The sequence below is a fragment of the Mobula hypostoma genome, chromosome 4, assembly GCF_963921235.1.
Source record: "Mobula hypostoma chromosome 4, sMobHyp1.1, whole genome shotgun sequence".
NCBI classification, from domain to species: Eukaryota; Metazoa; Chordata; class Chondrichthyes; order Myliobatiformes; family Myliobatidae; genus Mobula; species Mobula hypostoma.
Genome location: NC_086100.1, coordinates 194,727,173 through 194,740,334, shown reverse-complemented (window position 1 = coordinate 194,740,334; position 13,162 = coordinate 194,727,173). Strand labels below are relative to the sequence as shown.

General features: G+C 46.2%; 1 protein-coding gene across 1 annotated transcript in view; it reads left to right on the top strand.

The window, feature by feature from the left end:
* LOC134345849 (protein O-GlcNAcase-like) overlaps nucleotides 1-13,162 on the top strand; it is a 104,822-nt gene that overhangs the window by 5,299 nt on the left and 86,361 nt on the right. The window contains 4 exon segments of the mRNA XM_063047152.1: nucleotides 2,613-2,676; nucleotides 4,131-4,636; nucleotides 4,639-4,719; nucleotides 4,722-4,922. Coding sequence (XP_062903222.1) covers nucleotides 4,354-4,636; nucleotides 4,639-4,719; nucleotides 4,722-4,922 — 565 coding nt within the window. The 5' untranslated portion in view covers nucleotides 2,613-2,676; nucleotides 4,131-4,353.

Genomic DNA, 13,162 nt, shown 5'->3' with positions numbered 1-13,162 from the left:
CAGATGACCTTCTGCTCATAGAGGAGAAGGAGGAGGTGATAGACAGAAGCTATTGGGGGGAGGGGGCAGTCACTCCTAAATTGCAGGAGGCAGGCCCCTGTGTGACTGTCAGGAGAGGGAAAGAGAATAGGCAGCCAATGTCGTTTACCTCTGTGGCCATTCCCTTCAATAATAGGTATACTGCTCTGGATACTGTAGGGTGGGGGGGGGGGTGGATGAATGACTTACCAAAGGGAAGGCACAGTGACTTGATCTCTGGCACTGAGTCTGGCTCTGTGGCTCAGAAAAGTAAGGCGGAAAAGAGAGGTGCTGTAGTGTTAGGGGATACCATAATTAGAGGAGCACAAAGCAGATTCTGTGGATGTGAAAGAGTACCGAGATGGTACATCTCCTCCCGGGTGCCATGGTCATGAAAGTCTCAGATCGGGTCCATGGCATTCTAGAGGGGGAACATGAACAGCCAGAAGTCATGGTACAGATCAGGACCAATGACATAGGTAGGAAAGTTGAAGTCCTGAAGAAGGATTGTAGATAGCTGGGTAGAAAGCTGAAAAACAGGACCTCCAGGGTAGTAATCGCTGTATTGCTGCCTTTGCCATGTCCCAATGAGGGTGAGAATAGGTTGTTTTGGCAGATGAATGTGTGGCTGAAGAATTGGTGCAGGAGGCAAAGTTTCAGATTTAGACCATAAAATATGGGAGCAGAATTAGGCCATTTGCTCCATCGTCTGCTCTGCCATGTCATCATAGCTGACCCATTTTCCCTCCCAGCCCCAGTCTCCTGCTTTCTTCCCATATCCCTTCATACCCTGACCAATCAAGAATCAATCAACCTCTGCCTTAAATATACCCAATGACTTGGCCTCCACACCTGCCTGTGGCAACGAATTCCACAGGTTCACCACTCTCTAGCTAAAGAAATTCCTCCCCATCTCCGTTTCAGAAGGATGCTCCTCAATTCTGAGGCCGTGTCCTCTGGCTATAGGCTCCCCCACCATTGGAAACATTCTCTCCACATCCACTCTACTGAAGCCTTTTAATATTTGATAGGTTTCAATGAAGTTACCCCTCATTCTTCTGAATTTCACTGCGTACACGCCCAGAGCCATCAAATGCTCCTCATATGATAAACCTTTCAATTCCAGAGTCATTTACATGAACCTTCTCTGAACCCTCTCCAATGTCAGCACATCCTTTCTTAGATCAGGGGCTCACAATACTCGTGAGGCCTCACCAGTGCCTAATAAAGCCTCAACATTACATCCTGCTTTTATATTCTAGTCCTCTCGAAATGAACCTTAACATTGCATTTGCCTTCCTCACCTCTGGCTGAACCTGCAAATTAATCTTTAGGGAATCTTACATGAGGACTCTCAAGTTGCGTTTCATCTCAGTTTTCTAAATTTTCTCTCCATTTAGAAAATAGTCTACCCTTTTATTTCTTCCACCAGATTGCATGACCGTACACTTCACAACACTGTATTCCATCGCCACTTCTTTGCCCATTTCCCTAATCTGTCTATGTCCTTCTGTAGCCTCTCTACTTCCTCAAAACTACCTGCCCCTGCACCTATCTTTGCATCATCCACAAACTTGGCCACAAAGCCATCAATTCCATCATCCAAATCATTGACATATAATGTAAAAGCAGCAGTCCCAACAAGGACCCTCGTGGAACACCACTTATCACCTGCAGCCAACCAGAAAAGGTTCCCTTTATTGCCACTCTTTGCTCCTGCCAATCCGCCAATGTTCTATCCATGGTGGTACCTTTCCTGTAATACCATGGGCTCTTAACCTGTTAAGCAGCCTCATGTGTGGCTCCTTGTCAAAGGCCTTCTGAAAATCCAAGTACATAACATCTACCGATTCCCCTTTGTCTATCCTGCTTGTTATTTCTTCAAAGAATTCCAGTGGATTTGCCAATAGAATATCCCTTAATGAAACCATGCTGACTCTGGCCTATCTTATCATGTGCCCCCAGGTACCCTGAAACCACATCCTTAACAATCAATTCCAACATCTTTCCAACCACTGAGGTTAAACTAATTGGTGTATAATTTCCTTTCCTCTGCCCTGCTCCCTGATTGAATGACTCAATGGGCTGAATGGCCTAATTCTACACTTAATCTTATGGCATGTGCCTAGTAATTGACCATTCCCGTTTGTGACATTTGCAATTTTCCAGTCTTCCAGAACCATGCCAGAATCTAGTGATTCTTATTAATGCCTCCACAATCTCTTCAGCCACCTCTTTCGGAACCCTGGGGTGAAAACCCATCTGGTCCAGGTAACCTATCTACCTTCAGACCTTCCAGTTTCCCAAGAACCTTCTCCCTAGTAATGGCAACTTCACACATTTCTGCCTGCCACACTCTCGAACTTCCAGCATACTTCTAGTGTCTTCCGCAGTGAAGACTGATGCAAAATACTTACTCAGTTCATCTGCCATTTCCTTGCCCCCCATTACTACCTCTCCAGCATCATTTTCCCGCAGTCCAATATCTACACTCACCTCTCTTTTACACTTTATATATCTAAAGAAACTTTTGGTATCCTCTTTAATATTAATGGCTAGCTTGTTTTCATAAATGTTCTTTATCACCTTTTCAGTTGCCTTCTGCTGAGACCCTTCATCAGGACTGGGAAGGGAGGGGGATGAACCCAGAATAAGAAGGTAAGTGGGGGGGGGGAAGAAGTACAAGTTGGTAGGTGATAGCTGAGACCGGGTGAGGGGAAGGTTGATGGATTGGGGAGTGGGAACAAAGTGAGAAGCTGAAAGTTGGTAAGTGGAAGAGTTAAAGGGCAAAAGAAGGAATCTAATATGAGAGGACAATGAACCTTATCCTGGCTTCTTACCCCCTTCCTTTGCAATCCCGATGAAGGACCTCGTCCCGAAACGTTGACTGTTTAATCTCCTTCATGGAAGCTATCTGCTCTGCCGAGTACCTCCAGCATTTTGTGTGTGTTGCTCTGAATTTCCAGCACCTGCAGAATCTCCTGTGCAGAGATTTACCGGGATGCTCTCTGGATGAGAGAGAGCATGTTTTATGAGGATAGGTTGAGTGAGCTAGGGCTTTTCTCTTTGGACTGAAGGAGGATGAGAGGTGACTTGTAGAAAGTGTACAAGATGATAAAAGGCATAGATCAATCAACAGCCACAGACTTTTTTCCCAGGGCAGAAATGGCTAATATGAGAGGGCATATTTTAAGGTGGTTTAACAAAAGTATATGGTGGGATGTCAGGGATAGTTTTTACAGAGTTGGTATGTGCCGTGTAACATGTTGCCAGGAGTGGCGGTAGAGGCAGATACATTAAGACATTTAAGAGACTCTTAGATAACACATGAATGAAAGAAAAATCGAGGGCTATGGAAGAGGGAAGGGTTAAAAGGTTGGCACCACATTATGCACTGAAGGGCCTATACTTTGCTGTAATGTCCTACATTCTAATTGATTAGGTTTACTCACAGAGGTTTGCAGCTAATATCTGTGCTTATTTTGCAACCCTTCTTTCTTAATGCCATTCTTTTCCTTCTTCGACTCCGGCTCCATTCTTCTTTGCTGTCTCCCAATCCCTTTTTCTTTTGCTCTTTATAACTGCTCCCTCATTCACACTCTTTCCCTCCCTTCGTTGTGCACTCCCTTCCCACACAGTCTCTCCCAAACCTTTCCTGCTCCTGATCACCTGTCTTCAACTCTACCTCCCCTCCTCTCTCCCTCCACAAGCTGCCCCCTATCAATCCCTCTATCCCCTTTCATTCTCCCCCTCACCCCACCCCCGCCCTTTTCCATCACATCATGTCTTCCCATCTCACCCCTACCCCCCATCCCTCTCTCCAAACTACCCATACCTTTCTACCATTCCCCTCCGTCTTCCTCCTCTCTACTCTCTCCCCTTCCTATCTTATGCCTCACTCTACCCCATCCTGTCTTTTCTCTGCACTCCCTGTCCTTACTCTACTCATTTCCTTCCCTCCTACTCTCCTCTTTTGCATCCCTTCCCCCTCTCTATCTCTCTCCCGCTCTGACCATTGATCGTTCCATTTCTAATCCCTGTCCACCCCTCACCCAACCTTTCTTCCTTCTTGACACATCACTTCCACCTTTCTCGGTGCACATTGCTTTCAGCCTCACCTCCCCTTCTTTTTCTTTCTCCTCTTCCCCCTTTTACTCTTCCCCTCCTGTTTTCTGCTCTATTTCCTCCCCCGCTCCCATTCTTACTCTTCCTCACTTGCTGTCCTTTCCATCCCCTACATTCCCTCTGCCTCTGTCCCCTCTCTGCCACTTCCCCTTTCTCCCCACTCCCTGCCCCTCGCTTTCTCCTCCTCCCTTCCTATCCCTCCACATTTCAATGTCTCTCCACATTCCCCTGCTTGTCTTCTCTCCCCTTCCTCCCTTCCCTGCACCCTTTTCTGCTCTCCCCTCCCCTTTTAGTCCCCTTCCTCATCTCACTGTCTCACCTCTCTCCTCCTCATCTCATCTCCCCCTCCCCTCCCCTCCCATCCCCATCTCCCCCGTCATCTCACCCCCTCCCCTCCCTCATCTCCCCTCCCCTCCCCCTCATCATCTCACCCCTACCCCTCCCCTTCCCCCTCTCTCATTTCATCCCCCTCTCTCATTTCATCCCCTCTTCCCCCTTTCAGTCTTTCCTTGGCTCTTCCTTCCTTTTATCTTCCTACCCCTTTTCTCTTTCTATCGCTCTCCCTCCCTCCCTCCCTCCCTCCCTCTCTTTTTCTCTCCCTCCCTCTCTCTTTCTATATCTCTCTCCCCTCCCTCCCTCTCTCTTCCTATCTCTCTCTCTCTCTCTCTCTCTCGCTCCCTCCCTCCCTCTCCAGCAATCGAAACCACTGCCAGTTGGGAGGCCGTGTGCTGGGCGCCTCATGGAAAAGAAGCCGCCTTTCATCTGTGGCATTGTGGAAGGTCAGTGAGAGCGACCCCCGCCCCTCCCCTGCCCTCTCTCTCCCTGAAACCTCGCAGCGAGAGCCCCTCTTACACTGTGTAAAGCTGACAGCTGCATTAAGATATTAGTTTACAGGCAAATTTTGAAAGCACAAACGCTGCGACGCAGTTCTGCTGAGCCTCTGGACTGACAGTGTCCTTTACTCCCTGCATTATGAAGCGAGAAGCCCGGTTGTCATGGTGTCTGTAGGAATTAAAGTTTAATGTTCTGGCGACTGCGGCAAGCAAAGGCTGATAGAGGGGGGAAAAAAGATCGCAAAGCAATTTAAAAGATACTTGCTTCGGGGGTTCCTTGAACATGTTTGTATTATTAGTTATAACAATACTGGAGAAAAGGGAGAGAATGACCAGGCGAGGTTTTCGGGTGTGGAGGAGGTCATGTGACAAAGCCCTTGGGAATCAGTCAAACTAAAGTTGTAGATGGTGAAGAGAGGGTCTTTGATGGACTGCAAATAATTCTGCCTTTTGTTTCGTGGTGGGGGTAGGGATCGCTGTGATATGATGCCCAGCGCGGTTGACACGCTGATATTCTCGCCAAATTGTCAATTGATTGAAATCCACCAGTCAGTGATCTGTGTCAGTGAGGCATGCCAGTGTCGTTTGTAAAGCAGTAAGGATTCGGTGCTTGCTTTGTGAGATAGCGGGAATATGTTGGGAGGGGATAGCATGGAAACAGGCCCTTCAGCCCAACATGTCCATGCCCACCGAGGTACCTGAGCTAGTCCTTTTTACATGCGTTTGGCCCATACGCACCTGAACTGTGGAACTCAATATCTAAAACTATAAAGGATGCAGACTCGGTTGACACTTTTAAACACCAGCTCAAAACCTATTTATTTAACTTTGCTTATAATTGACATTATTTTGTCTTTTATATTAATGTTTGCACTTGTAAAACACTTTGAACTACATAGTCTAATGAAAAATGCTCTATAAATAAATAATAATTATTATTTTTTTCCTGTCCATGTATCTGTGCAAATATCTTTTAGGCGTAATTATTGAACTTGCCTCAACCACTTCCTCTGGCAACTCGTTCCATATACACACCACTCTCTGCATGAAGTTTCCCCTCAGGGCTATTTAAAATTTTTCTCCACTCACCTTAAGCTTATGCCCCCAATGCTCGCTAATACAACACCAGCGACCCGGGTCCAATACCCCTGCTGTTTGTGAGGAATTTGTACGGTCTCCCTGTGGCCACGTGGGTTTCCTCTGGGAGCTCCACTTCCCTCCTACGGCGTACAGGTTAGGGTTAGTTGTGGACATGCTATGTTGGCACTGGAAGCATGGCGACACTTGTGGGCTACCCCCAGCATGCCCTCGGACTGTGTTGGTTGTTGACACAAATGGCACATTTCACTGTAGGTTTTGATGTATATGTAATAGATAAAGCTAATCTATAGTTTTTGTTTCCCATTCCCTGGTAAACACACTGACTGCATTCACCCTGTCTATGCCCCTCATGGTTTAATACGCCTCTCTAAGTCACCCCTCAGTATTCTACATTCCAAGGAATAAAATCCTACCCAGCTCAACCTTTCCCTATAACTCAGGCCCTCAGGTCCTGGCAACGTTCTTGTAAATGTTCTCTGCACTCTTTCCAGTTAAATGATGTTTTTCCTATAACTGGGAAAAACGTCAATGAACTGGCTGTGTCCTCTGGACCTAGACGCCTGCACTATAGGAAACGTTCTCTCCACGTCTACTGAACCGGACACAATACTGCTGGTGTGGCCTCCCAGAAGTCTCCCTGTACAGTTGCAAATTTATTTCCCCACACCATCACAAACGAGAAAATCCGCAGCTGCTGGAAATCCAAGCAACACACACACAAAATGCAGAAAGGAATTCAGCAGGCCACGCAGCATCTATGGAAAAGAGTATAGTTGACATTTCAGATCAATATTTTTCAGCAGGAGGGTGAAGTGTCCTGCTGGAGAGTCTTGGCCTGAGACATTGACTGTACTGTACTCTTTTCTACAGATGCTGCCTGGCCTGCTGAATTCCTCCAGTATTTTGTGTGTGCCCCCTACACCATCAACTTGGTGAAAGACATCCTTTGGTGTGTCAGGACATCGAGATGTCCCTGGAACAGGGGTTCCCAATCTTTTTTATGCCATGGACCAATATTGTAAAGCAAGGAGTCTGTGGAGCCCAGGATGGTGACCCCTGCGGGCGAGGAGGAATACTGCTGACTGGCACGTTCCAGACTGCAGGAGTACATGATGAAGGATGCACTGAAGATTGGTGCAACCACTGCAACGGCTTGGTGAACAGAGGACCATAGTGTAGAGTGTTTCTGCTACCAGAGAGGGAGAGACGATGTTGAGGGAGGAAGCCCTTCAATTATTATAGTAGTAAGACCATTAAACTCACAGGGAGGATGAGGCCATTTGGCCTATGAAGTCTGCTCTGTCATTTCATCATGGCTGATCCATTTCCCTCCCCACCCCATTCTCCTGCCTGCTCCAACTTTTCACACCCTGTCTAATCAAGAACCTATCAACCTCTGCCTTAAGTACACCCAATGCCCTGGCTTCCACAGTCACCTGTGACAATGAGTTCTACAGGTTCACCACTCTCAAGCAAAAGAAATTCCTCCTTGTCTCTGTTCCAAATGGATGTCCCTCTATTCTGAGTCTGTGTCCTCTGGTCCTAGACTCCCCCACTAGGGGAAACATCCTTTCTACATCCACTCTATCTATACCTTTCAATGTTCAATAGGTTTCATTGAGATTCCGCCCCCCCCCCATTCTTCTAAACTCCAGCAAGTACGGGCCCAGAGCCATCAAATGTTCCTCATACGATAACCCTTTCATTCTCGGAATCATTTTCGTGAGCTTCCTCTGAACCTTTTCCAATGTCAGCACATTCTTAGATAAGGGGCCCAATACTCAAAGTGGTGCCTACCAGTGCCTTCAGAATTACATCCTTACTACCCCAGTGTACCACCCCACCCAGGTGGTCACGGGAGTGGCACCAGTGCTATTGATGTGTTGAAATGTGAAAGAACAGTATGGAAAGTATCAACTGTGAATGCAAAAAATGACAAGAGATTGCACTTTATTCTTCTAAATAATTTTTTTTTATTTGAATAAAGTTTATTTTGATTTATATCCTCCCATCTGTCCAACAATCTCTTTAACCCCCTACTATCAGGCAGGAGGTACTGTGGTATTAGGACAAGAACTGGTAAGATGGGAAACAGCTCCGTCCTCCAGGCTGTAAGTCTACTGAACTCCCTGCCTCCACCCTGGTCTCGCCACATGTGAAACACCAGTAGTGTTGTACTGTTTACTTTATCGCTTGTGCCGTATATACACCTTATCATTTATTAATTTATTGCAGTGGTATTACTTTATGTGTTGTGTGTGTGAGGTATCTGTACTGTGTTGTGCACCTTGGTCTGGAGGAACATAATTTCGTTTGGCGGTACACATGCGTACGGTTGAATGACAATAAACTTGAACTTGAAATTATGTCCCTACTCCTGTGCTCAGTGCCCTGATCGATAAGGCCAGTGTGGTGACTAGGTTAGTGGCCGAGGGGGAAGAAGTGAGAGTGTGGTCGGGAGGTAGGGAAGAAGAAAAGAGGCTGAATGGAGTGATCTGGGCTGAAGGTTGTCATAGCCAGGGGGTGGAGTGTGGTAGTGGGGATAAGCTCCCGCTATCTATTAAGTGGCCTGAGTGGCATGCACCTCAAATAGCCTCTGATAATCAAAGCCCAGCTCCTGGCCTTCAGGTGAGGCTTAGTTACTAAGCCTGGCAGAACCATTTCTACTGAAAGGAGAAGGGACAAAGGCATGGGCAAAAGCTTTCTCTCCATATCGTATTGCCCTGGCTTATGTATTACATACACAGCTAGGACACAACATCTGTGGCCGACCCTAACCAATCGGCCTTAGGATTCACTGCACGTTTGTGATCAGGGAGGCTGGGTTAGTTGTTTCTTGTTCTCTTCTGCCTGGTGATCTGATCAGGAATCCTTGCTTGGACCTGCCTGTGATTCTTACAAAACTGTTATTTGTATCTGGAATGTAGGCATGACTGACAAACCTCAGTTGATAGGAATTTGACCAAGGCTTTCTTGTTTTCTCATGTTTCCTCACACCATAGAAGGAGGTCTTTTGGTCCATCAAGCCCACGTTACCTCACAGAACAATCCCACTAGCCCCATTCTTCTTCTCATATCCTTGAAACATATACCCTCACACACCTCCTGAATTCTCCCACCACCCACCTAAAAGTCAAAGTCAAATTTATTGTCGTATACATAAGTACAGTACTGTGTAAAAGTCTTAGGTACATAATTTAGCTATATCATTATTTTATGTGTTGCACTGTACTGCTGCAAAAAAAATCATGACATATGTGAGTGACGATAAACCTGATTCTAGTGTGGGTCTCTATTGTGGACTGAGAGTATGAAGGGGGCAGGGAGAGGGGAATCATGGTTGGGAAAAGACGAAGGAAGGGGGGAGGGAGCGGCAAGTATTAGAGAGACATTCTGTAAAGATCAGTGAACAAGTTGTTTGGAATCAAATGACCTTGCCTGGTGTCTCAAAGCTGGGCGTGTCTGCACCCGCACCACCCCTCCCCCTGGCCCCGGCACTCTTCTGCCACATGTCCCACTCCATCCCGCTGAACTCTACCTTCACTGTTCCTAATGTAGTATTCTCCCGCCAGATTTACATACTCGCGCTCTGCTCCACGTTGACAAATGCTGTACTGTGCAAAGGTCTTAGGTATTCCAGCTATATACAGTGCCTATAAAAAGTATTCATTCCCCCCTTGGAAGTTTTTATGTTTTATTGTTTTACAAGATTGAATCACAGTGGATTTAATTTAGCTTTTTTGACACAGGTCATCCAAAAAGACTCTTTCGTGTCAAAGTGAAAATGATTTCTACAAATTGGTCTAAATTTATTACAATTAATGACCACAAAATATTTGCTGGCATAATTACTCAACCCCTTCAAGTCAGTATTTAGTAGATGCACCTTTGGCAGCAATTGCAGCCTTGAGTCTGTGTGGATAGGTCTCTATCAGGTTTGGATCTATGGACACTACAATTTTTCCCATTCTTCTTTACAAAACTGCTCAAGCTCTGTCAGATTGCATGGGGATAATGAGTGGACAGCCCCTTTCAAGTCCAGCCACAAATTCTCAATTGGATTGAGGTCTGGACTCTAATTTGACCACTCCAGGACATTAAACCAAGTGGTTGAAGGAAAGCAACACACATAAAAATTGCTGGTGAACGCAGCAGGCCGAAGGGTCTCGGCCCGAAACGTCGACTGTACTTCTTCCTAGGGATGCTGCCTGGCCTGCTGCGTTCATCAGCAACTTTTATGTGTGTTGCTTGAAATTCCAGCATCTGCAGATTTCCTCGTGTTTGCGGTTGAAGGGAAGTAACTGTTCTTCAACAGGGAGTTTGGAACTTAAGGTTTTTGTACCCCCTGTGCAGTGGCAGCAGTGAGAAAGTGTGGCAGTAGCAGGAGGAAACCAGAGCAGCTGGACAAAACCCACACGGTCATGGGAAGAACATGCAAACTCCTTAGAGACAGCAGTGGGAACTGAACCCTTACTTACAACTGGTGCTGTAACAACTATGCTACTACTTTCTTGGCCGTGGCATCTACGTAATAAAAATCAAGCATGAGGAGTGGCTTGAATGAAAAATACAGATATTGTGGAAGTGTTTTACAGACTGGAAAAAATTCCTGAGATGGCGAAGAATGAGAGATTACACAGATTTGGAAAGGATGAGTGAAGAATTGTTTATTAGGAGTGGACCATATGTATGGTGATGGGTGAACAGTACAGTGATGGTTAAGGTAGCATTGAACGTCAGCAGTTTACAAGGTTGTGGGTACTTTGGAACAGTGAAGACACACCTGTTCTTCATCTGAGTTGTCTATGGGGACTCTTCCAGCCTCTGGAGAGGACAGTAGCATGACAGCTTGGCGCCTAGTGTCTGTATTTAACTCTGTCAACTGGGACTTGCAGTCATAGTTACAGAGCACTCACCATCATCATTATGTGCTGTGTAGTATGATTTGGGTGATCATGGTCTATGACCATGATTGTTATTGGCAAATTCTGCAGAAGTAGTTTGCCAGCAAAGTCTTTACAAGACGGGTGACCTCAGCCATTATCAATACTCTTCAGAGATTGTCTGCCTGGCATCTGTGGTCACATAACCAGGACTTGCGATATGCACCGGCTGCTCATACGACCATCCACCACCACCTGCTGCTATGGCTTAATGTGACCCTGATCAGGGAGGTGGGGTGGAGAGGGTCTAAAGGCTGCTTTATACTTGTGCGTACTAGCTTACACCGTAGCCTACGCAAGTGGACTATGCCATTGTGAGCATTTATACTTGTGTGTTGGTGTGTCTGCGTCGCTCTGCAATTCACCGCCAAAATGCTAGCTGGTGGTGGGGTTTCTATGCCACTGTGTTGAGTTTCTTCGTGTTGAAACTCAACACGAAGAAACTCAAACGTCAAACAATGGCGACTGAAACTGAAGGAGGGTGAATTTTCTGTATGTACAGTGTAGTATCACTTAACAGAATCGAGAATTTTAAGCCAAAATCGATTTGTCGAAAAAAAATTGGCACGTCACGCATGCGCACACACCTGCCTGCACAAGGCTTCATGGTCATGGTAGTCTTTCTCGGGGCAAACAAGTTTGAAGTGAGCGTCTTTTTTCGTAAAAGCGAAAATCCTCTTTCGGTCAACGAAAACAAGTACTAACGTAGGTCTTTTGTAAGAGCGAAATGTGTCCTCCATAATTTCGGAGGTCTGTAAAGCTTTATGGAAAGCATTGCAGCCAGAGTTCCTTCCCTGCCCTTCAGTCGCCAGATGGGAAGCTATTGCAGCGTAGGAGGAAATGCAGTGCTGCCAAGTGGACCAATCACAGTTGTTTTGGTCTGTGTTGCCGTGACACGTAGTTACGTTTTGGGAGAGGTGCGTGTTAGGCTACGGTGTAGGGTTTGCATAGAGGACTGCATAGGGTTCGTGGCTATGCTGTACCTACGGCGTCCATTTGATGCACAAGTATAAATCAGCCTTAAGCAGGTGGTATACCTTGCCTAAGGGTGACCTGCAGGCTAGCGGAGGGAAGGAGCGCCTTACACATCTTCGGTAGAGACTAAGCTTCACCCTGCCTCCCATAGAGCACTATACTACAGAAACAGGCCCTTTGGCCCATCAAGTCTGTGCCAAACTGTTAATCTGCCTAGTCCCCTGTACCTGCACCTGGACCTTAGCCCTCCATACCCCTCGCATCAATGTACTTATCCAAACTTCTCTTTGCTATTACAATTGAACCCACATCCACCACTTTCTTGTTTTATACTCGTACTACACTCTTGGTGAAGAAGGTCTCCCCAGGTTCCCCTGAAGTATTTCACCTTTCATCGTTAACACCAAATCTCCTCTCAACCTTCTCCTTTCCAAAGAATAAAATCATACACCAAAGTCCGGGTGCAGGTCCATGGGACCATTAGACCATAAGACATAGGAGCAGAATTAGGCCATTCAGCCTATTGAGTCTGCTCCACCTTTCCATCAAGGCTGATCCCGGATCCCACTCAACCCCATACACTTGCTTTCTCGCCATATCCTTTGATGCCCAGACCAATCAGGAAACTATCAACTTCTGCTTCAAATATACCCATGGACTTGGCCTCCACCACAGTCGGTGGCAAGCATTCCACAGACTCACTACTCTCTGGGTAAAAAAAAATGCTCTTTCCCTCTGTTCTAGAAGGTCACGCCTCAATTTTGAGTCTGTACCCTCTAGTTCTGGATACACCCACCATAGGAAACATCTCTCCACATCCACTTTATTTAGTCCTTTCAACATTTGGTAGGTTTCAATGAGATCTCTCCTGCATTCTTCTAACTTCCAGTGAGTATGGGCAAAAGTTGCCAAACGTTCCTCATATGAAGGAATCCCTTCATTCCAGGACCCATCCTTGTGAACCTCCTCTGGACCCTCTCCAATGACAGCACATCCTTTCTGAGATATGGCCCCAAAACTGTTGACAATACTCCAAGTGCAACTTGACCAGTGTATTATAAAGCCTCAGCATTATCTCCTTGCTTTTATATTCTATTCCCCTTGAAATAAATGCCAAAATAGTTTTTGCCTTCTTTACCACAGGCTCAGCCTGTAAATTAACCTTCT